We start from the raw sequence: 23,504 nt of genomic DNA, 5'->3' as shown, positions 1-23,504 counted from the left end.
AAGTATCAACGTTTTTTCTTTTTTTGATAAGTGTTGTTTTCATTTATCTAAAAAAACAATAAATACTGCTACCTTGTACCAAGTACAACAATATCAATTATCAATTTACATTACAAACATGTCTCGAGTAAGCTCCCATTTTTCACACAATGCTTGATTAACTTGATCACATTCAATATTCTTTACTCCAACTAGCCTTAGCCTAATTGCATCTTTAATTCTCCTTACGATCTGTTCTCTCTTGCTTTCTTCTGACTTGTGTAGCCTCTTATTCCTTTCCGTCCACATCAAATATACATAATCTTCCCATGCTAATCTGAGTATTATTGAAACCAGTGCCTTTCCTTTGAGGAGAAGCATCAACGTTGATGTCATGCTCTTAACCTACATTTCTGGGTAATGTGTGAAATTTTTCATTGCCCCTCCTTTCTTAGTCTAGAAATCTAGGACGAAAATCCTAAAGAAACACTACCGAAACTCTAAGAACCAAAGTATCATAATTTTAAGTGTTATTTCTTGCTTTGAAATTGCCTTCTTATTTATGCTCCTTTTGGTGTGTGATTGGAATTATATAGGGACTTTGCTTTCATTAAGATAAAACTCCAGATTAGATGAGGAATGAGCTAAACAACTTTTGAATTTTTATCTTGAGATTTTATTCCTTAAAAGTTGCAAAATTTATCATCTCAACGAATTTTATTTCAAAATTTTCAAAAATTTTATCAAGAATTTCACCTTCTTTTTTTTTTTCTTCTTTTTTATTTGATTCTTCGGAAATAATAAAAACATTTAAAATAATAATACCAATAATAAAATGAAATGATTAAAAAAAAAAAGAGAAGGGGAAATGGGCTTTTTTTTTGGGTTTAAATTCAAATCAAATTCAATTAACGCAGTAGGACCTAAATATTAATATCAATTCAAACTAAAATGGGTCAATTTATAACCCGGAAAAAAAATCTAAAATTTTAATATTATACCAACTACAAATGAATTTCGAAATTCAATAGGACTTCAAATTAAATGGGTTGCCTACGTAAATGATAAAAAAGAATTAACGAGGATGGAAAGGGAAGCGAGATGAAGTCAGGCAGCATTGAAGAATTAGGTAATCTCTATATCCCACAAGATTTTCCTTTTGGTGTTTTAGTGATTTGAGGGACAGAACAAGATGCTCTACGGTGAAGATTAATAATGGAAAAATATGGGAGAGGAGTGATAAACTGGATTCCTTGTGCTACACGGCCTGAAAATATGTCAAATGTGTGGGAAGATATTTTTAATAAAAAAAATGTTGATGGTGTTGATAAACTGATCGGTGTTGGGGGATGTAGATGGATTATTGGTGATGGTTCAAACATTCAGTTTTTGATAGATAAGTGGACTGGAGATAGACCATTGAAAGAAGCCTTCCCTAAGCTATTTTTATTGGCTTCAAATAAGGAGAATACGGGGGTTGATATGATGAATAGTGCAAGGGAATGGAATTTTCAATTTAGAAGACCACTATTTGAATGGGAAGAAGATTTGCTAAAACGTATGAAGCTAGTCGTGAGAGAGATGTTTCCCTCAGGATGAATATAAAAGCTAAATTCATATGGGAACAACATAAAAGAGGCTTATTCCCGGTCAAGCAGTTTGTAACAACCTTGGACCGCCAAAATCTTGACTCTGGTCAGCAGGTATGGTTCGATTCAATGTGGAAATATAACATTCCCCCAAGTGTTCAAAATTTTATTTGGACGGCAACTAAGAATAGTATCTCCTCAAAGAGCTTCCTCAGATCAAGGAACTTTTGAAGAAAGCCGGATGGTATGCATTTGGTGCAGATTGTTTGAGGAAGATTCTGACCATGTTCTGGTGTCATGTCACTACTCCTAGATTTTTGGACTTTGGAGTATGGTGTTTAAGTGGTGGGAGTAGTAATTGTTGGAAATATTGATTCAAATCTCATAAGAGATTTGTTTGAGATTTGTTAGATATTCTTGATGGACAAGAAGACTTGCAAAAGAAGAATTCTAAAAGAAAAAAGATTCTTAATAGGTAAGTTTGACTTGCAAGAGAAGAATTCTAAGGGGAAAGGGATTCTTAATAGGCAAGTTTGACTTATAAGAGAAGAATTCTAAGAGGAAAGGGATTCTTAATGGGCAAGTTTGTATGGTTATAAATAGGTGAAGTCTCTATAGGGTTAGGTATGAGAAAAAGATGTAAGAGAGTTGTAGGGTTTTGTAGGATAGACAACCCATAGGAGTATTGAGGCTCTACGTCTTATGAGTGTGTGTGTTTGTTTGTGAGTGGACTAAAGGAGACTGAGAGGGTCTACATAGGTATGATGTATGGGAACATATGGGTATGTGTTTGGTTGTGTTGAAAGGGTGCACAAAAGTTTGGGTTTGTGTTTGTTTGGGTTGAGAATACTTCATAGGACTAGAGGAGATTGAGAGTGTCTTATGAGTATTGATTGTTGAGTGAGGTTGATGATATGATGTATGTTTGTAATTCTCTACAACTAGTGGATCTTGTTTCTCATCCGTGGATGTAGGTAAGTTGGATCGAACCACGTTAAATTGTTGTCTCTTGTGTGTTTGATTTATTGTTTGATTTCGCTTCCGCTGGTGTGATTGAATTGGAGGCTTTTATCCCAACAAATGGTATCAGAGCTGTGGTGTTCCCCAACAAATGGTATCAGAGCTGTGGTGTTTCACAACAAGTGATATCACAGCTGAAGGTTCGAAACGTGAGAAGAGTTGAAGATTTAAGATATGGGAAGAGCTTGGTTTGAGATATGAGGAGAAGTAAGCTTAAATGAGCTCGATTCAAGAGAAGAGTTCGAGTTTAAGATTGAGGATTGGTTTGTATGAAGCGTGAAGACACAAGAGAAGATGATTGTGAGACTTTCATTGCAGGTGGAGTCAAGCATGTCTAGCATGAAGACAGATGATTAATGGAATTTGAGTCAAGGTAGAGATTGTTGGGAATATTGACTCAAATCCCATAAGAGATTTGTTTGGGATTTATTAGAGATTTGTTTGAGATTTGTCAGATATTGCTTGATGGACAAGAAGACTTGTAAAAGAAGAATTCTAAAAGAAAGAAGATTCTTAATAGGTAAGTTTGACTTGCAAGAGAAGAATTTTAAGGGGAAATGGATTCTTAATAGGCAAGTTTGACTTACAAGAGAAGAATTCTAAGAGGAAAGGAATTCTTAATGGGCAAGTTTGCATGGTTATAAATATGTGAAGTTTCTATAGGGTTAGGTATGAGAAAAAGATGTAAGAGAGTTGTAGGGTTTTGTAGGATAGACAACCCATAGGAGTATTGGGGCTCTACGTCTTATGGGTGTGTGTGTTTGTTTGTAAGTGGACTAGAGGAGACTGAGAGGGTCCACATAGGTATGATGTATGGGAACATATTGGTATGTGTTTGGCTGTGTTGAAAGGGTGCACAAGAGTTTGGGTTTGTGTTTATTTGGGTTGAGAATACTTCATAGGACTAGAGGAGATTGAGAGTGTCTTATGAGTATTGATTGTTGAGTGAGGTTGATGATATGATGTATGTTTGTAATTCTCTACAACTAATGGATCTTGTTTCTTATTCGTGGATGTAGGTAAGTTAGATCGAACCACGTTAAATTGTTGTCTCTTGTGTGTTTGATTTATTGTTTGATTTCATTTACGCTGATGTGATTGAATTGGAGGCTTTTATCCCAACAAATAATATCAGAGTTGTGGTGTTTCACAACAGTAATGAGTGCTTCCAAAGAATGTGGAGGATCTGGTGTCTCAATGTGAAAATGCTCTGTTTGCAGGAGTAATAAAAACAAAGGTGGCTATCAGTACGCGGGGCTACTCTAGTCTTTGGGCATTATGGTTAGCTAGGAATAAGTCTTTAATGGGAGCGGTTGGGATGGGGAAGGAATATTAAGTTGAGAACTTTATTCTCGGGAAAAGCCACAGAAGGGTTTTCAATGTTGACCGAAGATGAATGGTGGTCCTACTCGAGAACTGGTCAGGGTGCAACAAAGACAAATTCAAGAATTAGAGAACAATGGTCTTGTTCAACTGTCAACGTGCTATTTAAGTTCAATATGGATGAGTCTGCTAGGGGAAAACTAGGCCTCTTACTACAGTTTGTCATCAATTGCAGCCTATCAATGCTTCTCCTTATACATTCCTTCAGGCTTTGTTTGGTCATGAATACCCTGTGAGTTAAGAAAAACTACAATTTATTTAACTACTTTGAAGCTAAAAGTTTAAATTGCTTATTGATTGTAGTGTTATGTCATTTCTCATATAGACATGCTCACGTCTGTTAAAAGCTGTATTTAATACTCTAAGACAAGTTGGAGATCAGATATTCATATCTGAAGTGATGTTTTGATGGGACGTCAATGGAATGCAGGGCGAGTTCTTCTCTTGGCCAGGGGCGAGCCGTTTCCTTGGGTATAGACGACGTGACGACGTGGGGGTTCACCATCTGAACGACTCAAAGGGTTGGCCATGTTGATGGCCATGTTGATCAAGTGTTGACCTAGTAAATGGGCATAACAATAATGCAAACCTCATAGAAATTGAGTAAAGATCTTTGAAAGAACTTAGGCTCAATGGAAGCAAAAGTAACAAATCCTGTGGAAGCAGAAGAGGAGGATAGGTGGTGGGTCAAGGCTCGCAGCCTCGTAGGCCTTGGTCTGCAGGTCGATGGTTGGCATCTCCAGTAGGTGAGGCGAGCTCGTTGAGAACATAAAATAGGTGTTGCACACGCGTCAGGTTACCGGCAGTTATGGCTGTGGCACAAGGGTTTAGCAACTGTTCTGCCCATCTTCCTTGTTATTGCCGTTATTACAGTTATTTCCTGAAGATTTGTTTGAATTTTTCTTGTTTCCAGCTGACCTTCTATTTGCCACTTCTTCGGGTCCTACTTTCCCATCCTTGTTTCCGTTGATCTTACTGCTCTGATTCCTCTTGTGTTGATGATTCTGAGATATCCTTAGAACCAGGTCATCAGAGTTTTTCCTTCTCTTGGATGAATTGGATGGCAAGGGAGGATTAGGAATGGTGGAATTAGACTGTATGAGGCCATTGTTGGTAGTATTTGCAGCTGCAGCAATAGAAATGGTGGGGCTATTGATGGACGTTGCAGTATCGCTTATGTTAATCAGATCTTGACCTATATCTCGATTCTGATCCCACCATTGGTAGCTATTGACGTCGCCGTGTTGTACGGATCATCCTAGAAAGATGTAAGGAGTGATACTGAATCTTCAAGCCAATCCAAGATATGATCCGGGGTTGGATTTGGTTATGCTTCTTCAAATGTCATGATTCTTAATTGAAAACTTTGAGTTTTGAAACAGAGAAAAAAAACAAGTTCAGAAAAGGATTTTGAGATATATGTTTTTGTTTTGATCATTGACCAAAGAAAAGATGGGGCAGTGCTTGTAGACTTTTGTTTTGGTTTTTGAGATTGCTAAAACATGAAATAAGGATGGGGTAGTGATGCAGCTGTGGAAGCAGACGGTAAAGGGCACATTGAAACTACTGGTGTGCTGTTTATTTGGAAGATGTGATGTTTTAATTCAGGTTTTTTTTTTTTTTTTTAATTTCTTTAAGCTTTTGTCTGTCGCAGGTCTTAGTATTAACTTATTCTCTTGGATGTCACCGTTGGTTGAGATCTGCAAATTAATGACCATCGGTGATAAGTTGCCTCCAAATTTAAGTATGCAATTGAATGAAATAAAAGATTTTTGAAATAAAATTATTTTAAAGTGTATTAATTTCAAATGTTAGCATTTGTAATTACATTGTTTATTGATAAATATTTTTTAAAATAAAATTTTGAATATTAAATATGATGAGATAAAAAATTATGATAATAGAGATAGAATAAAAAAATTATTGAAAAAATATGTAATTTGAATGTCGTTGGATTTATCAAAAATTAATAAATATTGCTAATAACGTGAAAAAACAAAAAATAAATTCTCAAGTGAGCTTTTTTAGTTATAATTGAAGAAAAAAATTATGTAAAAGAGCATCAATAAAATTGATAGTTTATTAAAATTTTGAAGAATTTTACACATTTCACCTTTTGAATTAAATTTTTAAAAAGAGAATTTAAATTCATTAAAACCTTTCTATCAAATTTTAAGTATTTGTCATCCACTTTTTAATTTAGTGATTAAAAAAATTTTATGATGATAAAGAGATTTTAGTTTCAAGTTAAGATTTTTTAAAAAGGATGTACCTTCTCTTGAATAAAAAAAAATTAAAAATTTTTAATATTTTTTATTTTAAAATTTTAAAAATCATTTAAAAATGAATTCTCTCGTTGAAATCCTTTATCCAAATTCATATTTTAAGATAAGTTGCATTTGAGCTTCGAAGAGACGGCAAACTCTGGGTTGGTAATTAAAAAAAGTGGGTTTTTTTTTTTTATGAAATTTAAAAATAAATAAATTATTCAGTTATTTAAATCAAGATAAGTGGGTTCATTTTTTTTTTTTGGGTTTGGTTGGCAATTCCACATATTGTTGGAGGCTCTTCTTGTTTTTAGTCCCTAATTTTATTCGACTTCACTCACTTTTTTTTTTTTTTCATTCATTTGCTATAAAATTGAATTCCATGATCAGATGTGCAGTTTCAAAGCTCTTATGCGTGAATCTCATGTTTAAGAATTATGTCATTACCCACCGCAGGTCTCAAATAGTTGACTATCCCTACAAAAATTTTATTTTACCCAATCAAAATCTAAAAGAACAAATTTAAATAATTGATTATTTTTTGATGATCGATATATAAATTCAATATGAATTTATTAAAATAAAATAAATCTCACTCTAAACTTTGATGTATAAACGAACAAAAAAAAAACTTATTTTAGACTTATTTAAAATCTAAAAAATCAGACTTATAAAAAATGATGCTTTGTAATAATGTACAGTGATTTTAATTGCAGTAATACTAGGTGGAAAAAAAAAACGAGATAATTAATTTTATCATACTTTATTTTCATATGATATTTACTACCTTCAATCTTTTTTTTTTATTGACAAATATTTAAACAAATTTAAGATGATCTAAATTTTATTCGTATAAATTCTATGTCTTTTGTATTTTGCATCAAATGGCGAGATGTCATCTTAATTGCAATAATGTGTTTCCTTAGCTCCACACATTGGAAGTTCCTTCATCTCCTTTTTTTTTTTAATTTAATTTTTTATTTGCAATCGTGAATTTTCAATTTTATTTTGTTTTTTATTATATTTTTTTTTGGCAAAACTTTTATTTCCCCTCTTAAATTATTTTATATTGATCGAATTCCTATATTTTTGTCTACAAAAAATAGTTTTAAGTTTTTTTTAATTGAAAATTATATAGTTTTGTCTATATAATAAGTAAAATAAAACTATAAATACATCAATTTAAAAAAAAAAAAACAAAGAATGCTTTTATATTTTGTGTACATCTATATGTTTATTCGAAATAAAAATGGACAAAAAAAGGAAGCCAAATTAAAATGCTTTTTTTTTTTTTTTGGTATGCATCCATATGTTTATTTGAAATTAAAAAGGATAAACATAGAAAGCCAAATTAAAATCATGTAAAAATAAGAAGAGTACCCAAAGCAAGACGGGCTTGAGGATGATGGATGAATCTAAGCCAAGTAATACGCCAATCTATCAAGCCTATTCCAATCCCATCTAGGCTTAAATTCAACATCCTCAAGTTTTTTGGGTAATGGCACCAGATTGATTTTCTTACTCAAACCAAGGTGTGCCATGAGAAGGGCGACGTGGGTTAGCAACTCCTCGCCTTGCTGAAGTTGTCTCGCATGCTCCTTCCACGAACATTCACTCGCGGCATAAGTAAGCATCTCTAACCACACTTGAGCTATCAAATCCCATTTTTCTTGGTGATCCCATCGAAAGTTTGATACTAAAGATTGCAATTGGTAGGCAATCTGACATCCTTCAAAGAATGCTGACTTCCTCCGACTTCCCATCTGGACAAAGAATGATCGAGATTCAAAGTCAATTCCAGACAACGCCCCTATAGCTTCCCTGAATCTTAACTTTCTACGGAAGAATTTCTCTGCTTCAATGCAGGTATCATGGTGCCTTATGCTACCGATACCTTCAGGAAGCATTGCTGGACAGAGAAAGAGAAGATACATCATGTAATCAGATAATAGCTTACTGACTTCGCAATGTGGACCAAGGCTACCTGCTCGAAAATTATGATGATCATCATGGTAAACAAAATCTGTAGCAATATGCCATAAGAGGACACTGTGGGTAAATTCTGCATCAGATACACTCCAAGTAGTGTCTGGTAATTTTCCTTCTTCGTTAAGCACCTTGTAACCTCTCTCATCCAATAACTCTGTGAGAACTTTGAAATCAAATTTTTCTTCTTTATATTTCCTTTGTTTTTCTTTGAGATGAGAGTAGATGATTTCTTTCAAATCAGGATTCACATCCATCCAACTGGTATGGATATACTTCTCCAAATTGTCCTCTGGGTCAAATATGTTTAAACCTGCTGCCAGCTTTAGTTTCCTAGGCTGAAGGCAATAAGCTAGTAGGCTGTGCTGTGCCATGGATCGAATTCCCTTGGGATTAGTCAAAAGAACTAACTTAGACCCAATAGCCTCAAGAAACCTGTTATTTTGACTAGTCAACCAGAGAATTCCGCGGTCAGAGCTAAGGTGTAGAATGGCTGAATAAATTTCGAGAAAGATAGCTCCAACCATTAGCAAGTAGGATATGCCAATGTCAACTTTCGAGTAGCCATGCTTACCAACGATAATCAAGAAGGCGATCAGTGTGGAAACGGTGAATGACAAGCAAATGCAGCGGAGAATTACACCCTCTCGAGATAAAACTACAGGAATCTTTGTATAGAGCATATCATACAGGAAACCAAGTTCAATCTCTACAATTTTGAAGGCCTCTTCTGCAGTCACATCGGAACCCATTTCAAATATGTAACTTAAATCATTGTAAATTCTGAGCTTGAGGTCCGAAAATAGGGGCTTGAAGACCTGAAATAAATGAGAAGCTCGCTGAAGATACCAGTATTTGTGCTTAATTTGTCTGTGACCTAAATAATCCTCCAGCTTCATTTTCCCCTCTGAAGACCCCTGTTGAAGGTCAGCTTCAAGCTGGAAACTTTGGGAATCCGAGAACACAGACTTCCTAAACCGCTTGCTACTAGCTTTGAACAGGGCCCAAACCCTCTCCCCATACTTGATAATTCCAACAATGAATATTGGAATGGCCAAAAAGGTGAGCTTAGTAACTGTTAGCGTCCAAAACTTGACATAGACATAGAGAGCCACTCCAATCTGGAAGCACAGACCGAAGAAATGTCTAGGCCACAGCTCATTGTCCGACAAGGAGTAAGCAGTGATTGTGTCTGGGCCACCAAGATGCAACAGTAGGAATGGGGTCCAAAATATAACGAGTGGACTGGTTAGTTGCTCCTTTCTGCTTCTGAGGAGGGTGCTGAGGGCAACTGTTGCCAACCAGTCTGCAAACAGGTACATCGTCCAAACAAGGAATGAGATAAGCTTCGCACCCTTCCCGCTGAATTGCCGTCGATTCCCATATCTTATCAGTATAAGCTGAACGGTTAGGCTGATTACAACCATTGCACGGAGTTCCCATTTGAGCCAAAGGGATAGCATAACTTCTGACAAGGTTTTCAGAAATGCAGCATCCTTGATCTCTACGAAGAGCAGAGCAGTTGCAACTGGAAATTCAATCATGTTCAAATTACATGATTTTATAAGTAACATGCAGCAGAAATTAAACAAATGATAGAGTTAAATGATTTTTGAAATAAGAACCTAAAGGAAACATCAATTAATTCTAGTAGTAACTAACAAAAGAATTAGCTAAAAAGAATTGATTTGGAATTAAGTGATCTCTGCAGAGTTCTTGTCTAATAAGTAGGGCGTTGATTTGGTTAGGTTAATTTTGAATTGAATTATTTAAAATTTAATTACTCAAATTATGTTATTATTTTATTTTTATTAATCAAATTAAATTTTTTAATTTAAAAAATTAACCTACCAAAATTAATTCAATCTATTTGGTTAATTTTTTTGATTAATTAAGTAACAAAAAACATTAAATTAAATTAAATTTTTAATTTTTAATTATTTATATGGGAGTTCAATTAAATAAAATCATCCAACAAAATTATTCAAAAATTAAAATATTAAATTAAAACTCTAATAACTTCAAATTAAATGAGCAATTTCATATTTTTTAATTATATATATATAAGTTTTATTATATTTTAATTAAAATTTTAGATAATTCGATCAATTCAATTTTCAAATTGAATTAATCGAAAATCAAAGTATTTCTAAAATTATTTTCAATAATTGACCAAAACTAATTTGATAATCAATTGAATTAAATCAATTTAGTTGATTAATTTGATTAAAACTGAATTACGAACGCCACTACTAATAATGCAAGAAGCAGCTGATTTGTAACTTGGATTAACTGAATTTGCTCAGATATATGCAATTACAGTTCTACTTACTTGTAACTATCATAGTGGCGGTGCTGTTATGCAACCAAAATACACCAAAAGATGTGGAAGATGTCTCTATGCTCAACACAAAAGTAGCTTGGCCCGCTCTTTGAGACCTTGCCTGAAACTGCTTGCAATGTGATCAAGTACTAATTCTGCAAAAATGCAACTTATAACTAAGCAATTAAGCAAAGATAGAGGAAGCAACCTGATCTTACTCTAGGTGATTGCTGGTGAGGATTTGGGTGGAAATGCAATGTTTGAGCTGTTGTTGCTGGAATTTATACCTTAATTAGAAAAAATAAAATAAAAAAGCAACAGGGGATAGGGGATCATAGCAACTGCCAAAGATGAATATATGAAAATGCTATAAACAGTTATAGCTATATACCATAAGAAGGATGGATTCATAAGAGGGAATGCAAAGCTTACTTGGTCATAAACTTTGGGGCAAGATATGTGATAACCAAGAATAGCTATATACTATATTTTTCTGAAACATTAATGCAAATGGGACCAAAATTATAGCAACTGTCTAGTAATAGAAATGCAGTTAAGGTCTCATAACTGTATTTATAGCTGCAAAGAGAAGGGAGCGGACAATCACTGTTCATGATACATGTGGTGCAAGATTTCTCCATGTAATGAAGTAAAGAATCTCCGACAGCTTACAATCTGTTAACTTTTCTGTGACAGATTACAAAAACAATCTTCTGTCAGAAAGTTCTGCATTTTTTATACGGAATTTTTACTTGCACATTTGACAAAAGCAAATTAAGTAGTGGTAGCAACTTTCTTTTCAAATGTTTTTCAGGAGATAAAGAATAGCAATTTCTCAATGGGCAAGTTCACTCAGCAAAAGAATATATATATATATATATATATATATAAAACAAGGTAAAAGTGATCAATTAGCAAAGCAATAGGAGAGGGAATTGGGAAAATACCAAAGAGAAGAAATGTGATTCTTCTGCATTAGTGCACATTACACTAGAATGTTGTATAGAAAACCATACTAGTCCAAAAATATTGTATATGTGGGGTCTCGCCACCATGGGTGTGCATGCGTTGGAGTTTTTCAGCAGGGATAATACAAAGATTGAGTAGTAAAGGATCATTAGGCCGGGGAATAACTGATTAACTTTAAAAGTTAATGTACTGAGGACAGCAAGAGAACAATAACATAACTTGGATTAGCCGATAAGCAATGAATTGATGCAAAGAGTTTTACACATATGCTAACATAAAGGGAATGAAGACTTGTAAATTATAAGCAGAACCCCTTTGAAGTTTCCCCTCTTTTCAGATTAGTAGCGTTTCATTCTTATTTCCATGTTCGACGCCACAAATGGGTTTACACGGCATGCATGAAGTGCTGTTAAAACTTCAAAAAATATTGTTGTATGGTAAAGGCAGCACTTTTCATTGTGTTTTCTATCTGACCATAGCCTTTTCTCTTTAACAGCATTTTTAGACACATAACAGTAGGCAAATATGCTTTTATTTACAAAGTTTTTTTTTCCCCTTAAAACTAACTTCCAAGAAAAAAAAAGAGAACTTTCATGTAATATTTTTTAAATGTTAAAATGAATGTCTTATCTAGTTTGGTGAAAGCTGCAGATGAATTTATAAGAATAGTGTTTATTTATGCTATCAACAACTAACCAAGTAGAGAACTTTCTTTCCTTTTCTATTCTATGCCTCGGTTGACATCCCCTTGCTAATGCGAGAACCACCTTTAGAAAACAAACAAGTCATTTGCTAAATTCTTTATTCAGAAATTAAACACCAAAATTAAGTCAGAAGAAGGTATTATTTATATAAATATCTGTGCATATATATATGTATCAGTGACAGTTCAGAATTTTTTTTATAATATATATATGAAACACCGTTGTTGACGGATTTACTAATTTTATCAATAGAAAAAAAGTTTAGAAAAAAATTTTAGAGGTATCCAACAATAATTTTTCAAAAATTTTTCTGTAAATTTTAAAATTTCCAATTTTTAGGGATTTCTAGAAAAAATTTTGAGAGTATCAAGTAAAAAATTCTCTTTTAAGTTTTATTTAAATCAATGCATTTGATTTAATAACTTTTTTTTTGACAAATTCTAAAACAGAAAACGCAATTTTTATTAAAAATATGAAAAAAATATTTTTTAGAATTCAACAAAAATAATGTTTTTAAAATAAAAAATACAATCTTTGTTTGAAAAAGTTACATTTTAATGCTATGAATGTCACTTATTATTTATGTGTTATCAAACACAATATAATAAAAAAATTTATTAAATAATTTTGTACTTCTGTGAACTAAACACAAAAATTTTACTTTTTCTAAGTGAACAAAAACTCAAAAATCACAAATTCTTTTTTAATATCACTTTTACCTAAATTATTTTTTCTCTCAAAATTTAAAAATTTATGAACCAAAACCCTTGACAATTACCAAGGTTTTTTCGTGTTTTGATAAGTGGTGTTTTCATTTATCTAAAAAAACAATAAATACTGCTACCTTGTATCAAGTACAACAATATCAATTATCAATTTAAATTACAAACGTGTCTCCAATAAGCTCCCATTTTTCAACCAATGTTTGATCAACATGATCACATTCAATATTCTTTACTCCAACTAACCTTAGCCTAATTGCATCTTTAGTTCCCCTTACGATCTGTTCTCTCTTGCTTTCTTCTGACTTGTATAGCCTCTTATTCCTTTCCGTCCACATCAAATATACATAATCTCCCCATGCTAATCTGAGTATTATTGAAACCAGTGCCTTTCCTTTGAGGAGAAGTATCAACGTTGATGTCATGCTCTTAACCCACATTTCTGGGTAATGTGTGAAATTTTTCATAGCCCCTCCTTTCTTAGTCTAGAAATCTAGGAAGAAAATCCTAAAGAAACACTACTTCCGAAACTCTAAGGACCAAAGTATCATAATTTTAAGTGTTATTTCTTGCTTTGAAATTGCCTTCTTTTTTATGCTCCTTTTGGTGTGTGATCGGGATTATATAGGGACTTTGCTTTCATTAAGATAAAACTCCAGATTAGATGAGGAATGAGCTAAACAACTTTCGAATTTTTATCTTGAGATTTTATTCCTTAAAAGTTGCAAAATTTATCATCTCTTCGAATTTGATTTCAAAATTTTCAAAAATTTTATCAAGAATTTCACCTTCATTTTTTTTTCTTCTTTTTTATTTGATTCTTCGGAAATAATAAAAACATTTAAAATAATAATACTAATAATAAAATGAAATGGTTTAAAAAAAAAAAAGGGCAGGGGAAATGGGCTTTATTTTGGGTCTAAACCCAAATCAAACTCAATTAACCCAGTAGGGCCTAAATATTAATATCAATTTAAACAAAAATGGGTTAATTTATAGCCCAGATAAGAAATCTAAAATTTTAATATTATACCAACTACAGATGAATTTCAAAATTTAATAGACTTCAAATTAAATAGGATGCCTACGTAAATGATAAAAAAGAATTAACGAGGATGGAAAGGGAAGCGAGATGAAGTCAGGCAGCACTGAAGAATTGGGTGATCTCTATATCCCTCAAGATTTTCCTTTTGGTGTCTTAGTGACTTGAGGGACAGAACAGGATGCTCTATGGAGAAGATTAATAATGGAAAAATATGGGAGAGGAGTGATAAACTGGATTCCTTGTGCTACACAGCCTGAAAATTTGTCAAATGTGTGAGAAGACATTGTTAATATAAAAAATGTTAATGTAGTTGATAAACTGATCGGTGTTGGGACAGGCAGATGGATTATTGGTGATGGTTCAAACATTCAGTTTGGATAGATAAGTGGATTGGAGATAGACCATTGAAAGAAGCCTAACCTAAGCTATTTTTATTGACTTCAAATAAGGAGTCTACGGGGGTTGATATGGTGAATAGTGCAAGGGAATGGAATTTTCAATTTAGAAGACCGCTATTTGAATGGAAAGAAGATTTGCTGAGAAGTATGAAGCTAGTCGTGAGAGAGATGTTTCCCTGAGGGTGAATATAAAAGGTAAATTTATATGGGAACCAGATAAAGAGGCTTATTCCCGGTCAAGCAGTTTGTAACAACCTTGGACCGTCAAAATCTTGATTCTGGTCAGCAGGTATGGTTCGATTCAATTTGGAAATATAACATTCCCCCAAGTATTCAAAATTTTATTTGGATGGCAATTGAGAATAGTATCTCGTCTAATAGCTTCCTCAGATCAAGGAACTTTTGAAGAACGCCAGATGGTATGCAATTGGTGCAGATTGGTTGAGGAAGATTATGACCATGTTCTGGTGTTATGTCACTACTCCTGGATTTTTGGGACTTTGGAGTCTGGTGCTTAAGTGGTGGGAGCTGTAATGAGTGCTTCCAAAGAATGTGGAGGATCTGGTGTGTCAATGTGAAAATGCTCTGTTTGCAGGAGTAATTAAAACAAAGGTGGTTATCAGTATGCGGGGCTACTCCAGTCTATGGCATTATGGTTAGCTAGGAATAAGTCTGTCTTTAATGGGAGCAGTTGGGATGGGGAAGGAATATTATTTATGATTAAGTTGAGAACTTTATTCTGGGTAAAAGCCACAGACGGGTTTTCAATGTTGACCGAAGTTGAATGGTGGTCCTACTCGAGAACTCGTAGGGATGCAACAAAGACAAATTAAAGAATTAGAGTGCAATGGTCTTGTTCAACTGTCAACGTGCTATTTTAGTTCAATATGGATGAGTCTGCTAGGGGAAAACTAGGCCTCTCACTAGAGTTTATCATCAATTGCAGCCCCATCGATGCTTCTCCTTATACATTCCTTCAGGCTTTGTTTAGTGATGAATACCCTGTGAGTTAGGAAAAACTACAATTTATTTTACTTCTTTGAAGCTAAAAGTTTAAATTGCTTATTGATTGTAGTGTTATGTCATTTCTCATGTAGACATGCTCACCTCTGTTAGAAGCTGTTTTTAATAGTCTAAGACAAGTTGGAGATCAGATGTTCAAATCTGAAGTGATGCTTTGATGTGACGTCAATGGAATGTTGGGTGAGTTCTTCTCTTCGCCAGGGGCGAGCCGTTTCCTTGGGTATAGATGACGTGACGACATGGGGGTTCACTGTCTGAACAACTCAAAGGGTTGACCATGTTGATCAAGTGTTGACCTAGTGAATGGGTATAACAATAATGCAAACCTCACAGAATTTGAGTAAAGATCGTTGAAAGAACTTAGGCTCAATGGAATCAAAAGTAACAGATCCTGTGGAAGCAGAAGAGGAGGATAGGTGGTGGGTCAAGGCTCGGAGCCTCGTAGGCCTTGGTCTGCAGGTCGATGATTGGATCTCCAGTAGGTGAGGCGAGCTCGTTGAGAACATACAATAGATGTTGCACAAGGTTTTAGCAACGGTTCTGCCCATCTTCCTTGTTATTGCCGTTAATACAGTTATTTCCTGAAGATTTGTTTGAATTTTTCTTGTTTCCAGCATCAAAAGTAACAGATCCTGTGGAAGCAGAAGAGGAGGATAGGTGGTGGGTCAAGGCTCGGAGCCTCGTAGGCCTTGGTCTGCAGGTCGATGATTGGATCTCCAGTAGGTGAGGCGAGCTCGTTGAGAACATACAATAGATGTTGCACAAGGTTTTAGCAACTGTTCTGCCCATCTTCCTTGTTATTGCCGTTAATACAGTTATTTCCTGAAGATTTGTTTGAATTTTTCTTGTTTCCAGCCGACCTTTTATTTGCCACTTCTTCGGGTCCTGCTTTCCCATCCTTGTTTCCATTGATCTTACTGCTCTGATTCCTCGTGTTGATGATTCTGAGATATCCTTGGAACCAGGTCATCAGAGGGTTTCCTTCTCTTGGATAAATTGGATGGCAAGGGAGGATTAGGAATGGTGGAATTAGACTGTATCAGGCCATTGTTGTTAGTATTTGCGGCAGCAGCAGCAGCAATAGCAATTGTGGGGCTATTGATCGACGTTGCAGTATCGCTTATGTTAATCAGATCTTGACCTATATCTTGATTCTGATCCCACCATTGGTAGCTATTGACGTCGCCCGTGTTGTACGGATTATCCACGAAAGATGTAAGGAATGATACTGAATATTCAGGCCAATCCAAGATATGTGCCGGGGTTGGATTCGGTTCTGCTTCTTCAAATGTCATGATTCTTGATTAAAAACTTTGAGTTTTGAAACAGAGGAAAAAAAAAAAGTTTAGATAAGGATTTTGAGATATATGGAGTTGTTTGATCATTGATCAAAGAAAAGATAGGACAGTGCTTGTAGACTTTTTTCTTTTTGAGACTGCTAAAACATAAAATAATGTATGGGGTAGTGATGCAGCTGTGGAGGCGACCTTAAATGGGATATTGAACCTATTGCTGTGCTGTTTATTTGGAAGATGTTATGTTTTGATTAAGCTTTTTTTTTTTTTTCCTTTAATTTTCTTTAAGCTTTTGTCTGTGGCAGGTCTTAGCTATTAACGTATTCTTTTGGATGTCACCGTCGGTTGGGATCTGCAAATTAATGACCATCGGAGAGAAGTTATCTCCAAATGTAAGTATGCATTTGAATGAAACAAAAAACTTTTGAAATAAAATTATTTTAAAATATATTAGTTCAAAATATTAGCATTTGTAATTGCATTGTTCATAGATAAATTTTTTTAAATAGAAATTTTGAATATTAAATTTGATGAAATAAAAAATAATGATAATAGAAATAGAATAAGAAAATTATTGAAAAAAAAAATGTAATTTGAATGTCATTAGATTTGTCAAAAATTAATAAATAGTACTAATAACATGAAAAAACAAAAAATAAAATTTCAAATGAGTTTTTTTAGTTATAATTGAAGAAAAAAAATGCAAAAAAGCATAATTAAAATTCATATTTTATTAAAAATTTGAAGAATTTTACAAATTTCACATTTTGAGTTGAAATTTCAAAAGAGAATTTAAATCCACTAAAACCCTCTTTCCAATTACAAGAATTTTAATAATTTTAAATTTTATTTTATCAAACAAAATAATTTTATTTTAAATTTAAAAAATCATTTAGAAATAAATTCTCTCTTAGAAATCCTTTATCCAAATTCATCTTTAAGGTAAGTTGAATTTGGGCTTTGAAGAGACGGCAAATTAACTCTGGTTTGGTAATTAAAAAAACGTGGGGTTTTTTTTTTTTTTTTTTTGGGAGGGGGGGGGGTTGGGTTTGGCTTGGCAATGCCATGGTTGGAGGCATTTCTTGTTTTTAGTCCCTAGATTTTTTCGACTTTAATCACCTTTTTTTTTTTTCATTTATTTGCTATAAAATTGAATTATATGATCAGATACGCAATTTCAAACCTGTTATTAGTAAATCTTATGTTTAAAAATTATGTCATTACCCACCCTAAGTCTCAAATAATTGACTATCCTCCATATCCTGTTTACACAAAATATTTATTTTAGACTTGTTTAAAATCTAAAAAACAAACTTAAATAATTGATTATATTTTGATGATAGATAAATTTAATATAAGTTTTTGATGAAACCTGCAATCTGTTTTTATTTTAAAAGGTAATGTATAAAGCAAAAAAAAAAAAAAAAACTTATTTTATAGTTATTCAGTATCTAAAAAAAAAAAAACTTAAAAAAATAATGTCTTGCAATAATGGTACAATAGTTCTAATTGCAATAATGCTATGTGAAAAAAGTACGAAGATACTTTATTTTCTTATGATATTTATTACTTTCGATCTTTTTTTTTTTTTACAAATATTTAAACAAATTTACGATGAGTTTTTTTTTTTTTATTATTTCGAGTAAGATTTATTACGAAGTCTTAATAAATTTTTTTCTGTATTTAACATTGTTTACTTTTAAACTATTTCATATTGATCAAATTTTTATAATTTGTCCATATAAAAGCATTTTATGTTTTCTTTTTTTGTTTTTTTTTTTTTTACAATTGAAAATAATATAGTTTTGTGTGTATAAAAAGTTAACTAAGTAAAATAAAACCATACATCAATTATTAAAAAAAAAACAATGAATGCTTTTTTTTTTTTTTTTTGTATTCATCTATATGTTTATTTGAAATTAACAGGGACAAACAAAGAAAGCCAATTAAAATGCTTTTTTATTTTTTGGCATACATCCATATGTTTATTTGAAATTAACAAGGACAAACAAAGAAAGCCAAATTAAAATATTGTAAAAATAAGAAGAATACCCAAAGCAAGTCGGGTTTGAGGATGACGGATGAATCTAAGCCAAGTAATAAGCCAATCGGTCAAGCTTATCCCAATGCCAGCTAGGCTTAAAGGAGGCCTGCTGAAGTCTTTCGGTTAATGGCACCAGATTGATTTTCTTACTCAAACCAAGGTGTGCCATGAGTAGGGCGACCTGGGTTAGCAACTCCTCGCCTTGCTGAAGTTGTCTCACATGCTCCTTCCACGAACATTGACTCGCGGCATAAGTCAGCATCTCCAGCCACACTTGAGCTATCAGATCCCATATTTCTTTGTGATCATAATGAAAATCTGATATCAAACTTTTTAATTGGTTGGCAAGAAGATATCCTTCAAAGAATGCTGACTTCCTCTTATTTCCCATCTCGACAAAGAATGATCGAAAATCAAAGTCAATTCCAGACAACGCCCCTATAGCTTCCCTGAATCTTAAATTGCTACCGAAAAATTTCTTTGCTTCAATGCAGGTATGCTGGTGCCTTATGTTACCGATACCTTCAGGAAGCATTGCTGGACAGAGAAAGAGAAGATACATCATGTAATCAGATAATAGCTTACTGATTTCGCAATGTGGACCAAGGCTACCTGCTCGAAACTTAAGATGATCATCATGGTAAACAAAATCTGTAGCAATATGCCATAAGAGGACACTGTGGGTAAATTCTGCCTCAGAAACACTCCAATAAGTGTCACGTAAATTATTGATTTCCCCAAGCACATTGTATCCTCTCTCATCCAATAACTCTGAGAGACATTTGAAATCAAATTGTTTTTCTTCATATTTCTTTCGTTTTTTTAGGAGATGAGAATACATGATTTTTTGCAAATCAGGATTCACATCCTTCCAACTGGTATGGATATACTTCTCCAAATTGTCCTCTGGGTCAAATATGTTTAACACTGCTGCCAGCTTCAGTTTCCTAGGCTGAAGGCAATAAGCTAGTAGGCTGTGCTGTGCCATGGATCGAATTCCCTTGGGTTTGGTCAAAAGAAACTTAGAACCAATAGCCTCAAGAAACCTGTTATTTTGACTAGTCAACCAGATAATTCCCCGGTCAGAGCTAAGATGTAGAATGGCTGAATAAATTTCAAGAAAGATGGCTCCAACCATTAACAAGTAGGATATGCCAATGTCAACTTTCGAGTAGCCATGCTTACCGACGACCATCAAGAAGGCAATCAGTGTGGAAACGGTGAATGACAAGCAAATGCAGCGGAGAATTACACCGTGTCGAGATAAAACTATAGGAATCTTTGTATAGAGCACATCATATAGGAAACCAAGTTCTATCTCTACAATTTTGAAGGCCTCTTCTGCAGTCACATTGGAACCCATTTCAAATATGTAATGTAAATCATTGTAAATTCTGAGCTTGAGGTCCGAAAATAGGGGCTTGAAGACCTGAAATAAATGAGAAGCTCGCTGAAGATACCAGTATTTGTGCTTATCTGTGACCTAAATAATCCTCCAGCTTCATTTTCCCCTCTGAAGACCCCTGTTCAAGGTCAGCTTCAAGCTGGAAACTTTTGGTATCCGAGAACACAGACTTCCTAAACCGCTTGCTACTAGCTTTGAAGAGGGCCCAAACCCTCTCCCCATACTTGATAATTCCAACAATGAATATTGGAATGGCCAAAAAGGTGAGCTTAGTAACTGTTAGCGTCCAAAACTTTACATAGACATAGAGAGCCACTCCAATCTGGAAGCATAGCCCGAAGAAATGTCTAGGCCACAGCTCATTGTCCGACAAGGAGTAAGCAGTGATTGTGTCTGGGCCACCAAGATGCAAGAGCAGGAATGGAGTCCAAAATATAACTAGTGGACTGGTTATTTGCTCCTTTCTGCTTCTGAGGAGAGTGCTGAGGGCAACTGTTGCCAACCAGTCTGCAAACAGGTACATCGTCCAAACAAGGAATGAGATAAGCTTTACATCCTTCCCGCTGAATTGCCGTCGATTCCCATATCTTATCAGTATAAGCTGAACGGTTAGGCTGATTACAACCATTGCACGGAGTTCCCATTTGAGCCAAAGGGATAGCATAACCTCTGACAAGGTTTTCAGAAATGCAGCATCCTTGATCTCTACGAAGAGCAGAGCAGTTGCAACTGGAAATTCAAACATGTTCAAATTAAATGATTTTAGAAGTAACATGCAGCAGAAATTAATCAAATGTTAAGCGTTAAATGTTTTTTGAAATAAGAACCTAGGGGAAACATCAATTACTTCTAGTAGTAACTAAAAAAGGAATTGGCTAAAAAGCATTGATTTGGAATTAAGTGGGCTCAGCAGAGTTCTTGCCTGATAATTAGGGTGTTCATTTGGTTGGTTAATTTCGAATCGAATTATTCAAATTATGTTATTATTTTATCTTTATTAATCGAATTAATTTTTTTTATTTCAAAAATTAATTTACTAAAATTAATTCAATTTATTCTGTTAATTTTTTTTATTAACCGAATAAAAAAATATACTAAATTAAATTAAATTTTAAATTTTAAATTTTGTACGTGGGAATCAAATTAAATAAAATAATCTAACAAAATTATTCAAACACTAAAATATTAAATTAAAAATTCTAATAACTTCAAATTAAATGAGTAATTTCATATATTTTTAATTTTATATATAGATTTTATTATATTTTGGTTAAAATTTTAATTAATTCAGTTAATTCAGCTTTCAAACCTAATTAATCAAAAACTAAAATTTCTCTAAAATCATTTTGATAATCAATTGAAATTAATTTGGCGATCAATTAATTAATCGAATTAAATCAATTTAATTGATTAATTTGGTTAAAACTAAATTATGAAAACCACTACTAATTATGCTAGAAGCAGCTGATTTGTAACTTAAATTAACTGAATTTGCTCAGATATATGCAATTGCAGTTCTACTTACTTGTAACTATCATAGTGGCGGTGCTTGTTATGCAACCAAAACACACCAAAAGATGTGGAAGATGTCTCTATGCTCAACAAAAAAACAGCTTGACCCGCCCTTTGAGACCGTGCCTGAAACTGCTTGCAATGTGATCGGGTACTAATTCTGCAACAATGCAACTTATAAGTAATTAATTAAGCAAAGATAGAGGAAGCAACCTGATCTTACTCTAGGTGATTGCTGTTGGGGATTTGGGTGGAAATGCAATGTTTGAGCTGTTGTTGCTGGAATTTGTACCTTAATTTGAAAAAATAAAAATAAAAAGGCAACAGGGTATAGGTGATGATAGCAACTGCCAAAGATGAATATATGAAAATGCTATAAACAATTATAGCTATATACTATAAGAGGGATGGATTCATAAGAGGGAATGCAAAGCTTACTTGGTTATAAACTTTGAGGCAAGATATGTGATAACCAAGAATAGCTATATACTATATTTTTCTGAAACATTAATGTAAATGGGACCAAAATTATAACAACAGTCTAGTAATAGAAATGCAGTTGAGGTCTCATAAATGTATTTATAGCTGCAAAGAGAAGGGATCGGACAATCGATGTTCATGTTACATGTGGTGCAAGATTTCTCCATGTAATGAAGTAAAGAATCTCCGACGTCTCACAATCTGTTAACTTCTCTGTGACAAATTATAAAAACAATCTTCTGTCAGAAAGTTCTGCATTGTTCTGCATTTTTTATACGGGATTTACTTGCACATTTAACAAATGCAAATTAAGTAGTAGTAGCAACTTTCTTTTCAAAATGTTTATCAGGAGATAAAGAACAGCAATTTCCCAATGGGCAAGTTCACTCAGCAAAAGGACCGGAAAATATATATATATCTATATATATAAACAAGGTAAAAGTGATCAATTAGCAAAGCAATAGGTGAGTTAATTGGGAAAATACCAAAGAGAAGAAAGGTGATTCTTCTGCTTTAGCGTACATTACACTAGAATCTTGTATGGAAAACCATATTAGTCCAAAAATATCGAATTCGCCGGGTCTCGCCACCATGGGTATGTCTGCTTTGGAGTTTCAGCAGGGATAATAGAAAGATTGAGTGGTCAAGACTCATTTGGCCAGGGAATAACTTGTTAACTTTAAAAGTTAATGTACTGAGGACAGCGAGTGAATAATAACACAACTTGGATCGGCCGATAAGCAATGAATTGATGCAAAGAGTTTTACACATATGCTAACATAAAGGGCATTAAGACTTGTAAATTATAAGCAGAACCCCTTTGAAGTTTCTCCTTTTTTCAAATTAGTAGAGTTTCGTACTTATTTTCCATGTTGGACGCCACAGATGCGTTTACATAGTATGTATGAAGTGCTGTTAAAACTTCAAAAAATATTGTCGTATGGTAAAGGCAGCACTTTCAATGTTTTATATCTGGCCACAGCCTTTCTCTTTAACAGCATTTTTGGACACATAACAGTAGACAAATATGCTTTTATTTACAAAGTTTTTTTTCCCCTTAAAACTAACTCCCAAGAACAAAAAGGAGAACTTTCATGTAATATTTAACAATGAATGTCATCTCTAGTTTGGTGTAAGTTGCAAATGAATTTATGAGAATAGTGTCTATAAATGTACTCAACAATTAACCAGCTCCTCCATCACAGCCTGATTCACCCCTGGTGATGTGACCGCCGGTGTTATAGAAACATCATACTGATGCAAATCTTTATTTACAAATAACTGATTTGTATAATTTTCATCTTGACAAGCACATCTAGCCACGTTTAAGACAAGATGAGATCATGAGAAGCACCCAAAC

At 33.7% G+C, this 23,504-nt stretch overlaps 2 protein-coding genes and 1 pseudogene across 4 annotated transcripts; 1 reads left to right on the top strand and 2 right to left on the bottom strand.

The window, feature by feature from the left end:
• Positions 1-1,955: 1,955 nt before the first annotated feature.
• On the top strand, positions 1,956-5,773 carry LOC149511267 (uncharacterized). Of its 2 annotated transcripts, none has more exons than XR_016334398.1 (2): positions 1,956-4,203; positions 4,297-5,773. XR_016334398.1 is itself a non-coding variant. In XM_089755965.1 (2 exons), exons 1-2 carry the CDS (start codon positions 3,968-3,970, stop codon positions 4,478-4,480), a joined length of 315 nt encoding a protein of 104 aa, XP_089612091.1. In that variant the 5' UTR covers positions 1,956-3,967; the 3' UTR covers positions 4,481-5,773. The 2 variants fall into 2 exon arrangements, 1 of the variants encoding a protein (XP_089612091.1); XM_089755965.1 differs by having other exon boundaries at positions 4,402-5,773.
• Positions 5,774-7,137: 1,364 nt separating this feature from the next.
• Positions 7,138-10,914, bottom strand: LOC149511266 (uncharacterized). Its single transcript, XM_089755569.1, has 2 exons — positions 10,557-10,914; positions 7,138-9,752 (listed from the first exon to the last, which is right to left on the bottom strand). The coding sequence occupies exons 1-2, from the start codon at positions 10,567-10,569 to the stop codon at positions 7,654-7,656; spliced, it is 2,112 nt and encodes a 703-aa protein (XP_089611695.1). The 5' UTR covers positions 10,570-10,914; the 3' UTR covers positions 7,138-7,653.
• A 7,713-nt stretch (positions 10,915-18,627) lies between these two features.
• Positions 18,628-22,232, bottom strand: LOC149511265 (uncharacterized; annotated as a pseudogene). The gene is made up of 3 exons (XR_016334208.1): positions 22,103-22,232; positions 21,678-21,824; positions 18,628-20,881 (listed from the first exon to the last, which is right to left on the bottom strand). The product of XR_016334208.1 is annotated as an uncharacterized LOC149511265 (transcript).
• Between the last annotated feature and the right edge of the window lie 1,272 nt (positions 22,233-23,504).

This window comes from Durio zibethinus, chromosome 26 (assembly GCF_047325235.1).
Source record: "Durio zibethinus cultivar Kanyao isolate XHJ-2024 chromosome 26, ASM4732523v1, whole genome shotgun sequence".
Lineage (NCBI taxonomy): Eukaryota > Viridiplantae > Streptophyta > Magnoliopsida > Malvales > Malvaceae > Durio > Durio zibethinus.
Note: the sequence above shows the minus strand (reverse complement) of the source record. Positions and strands in the feature narration are given on the sequence as shown.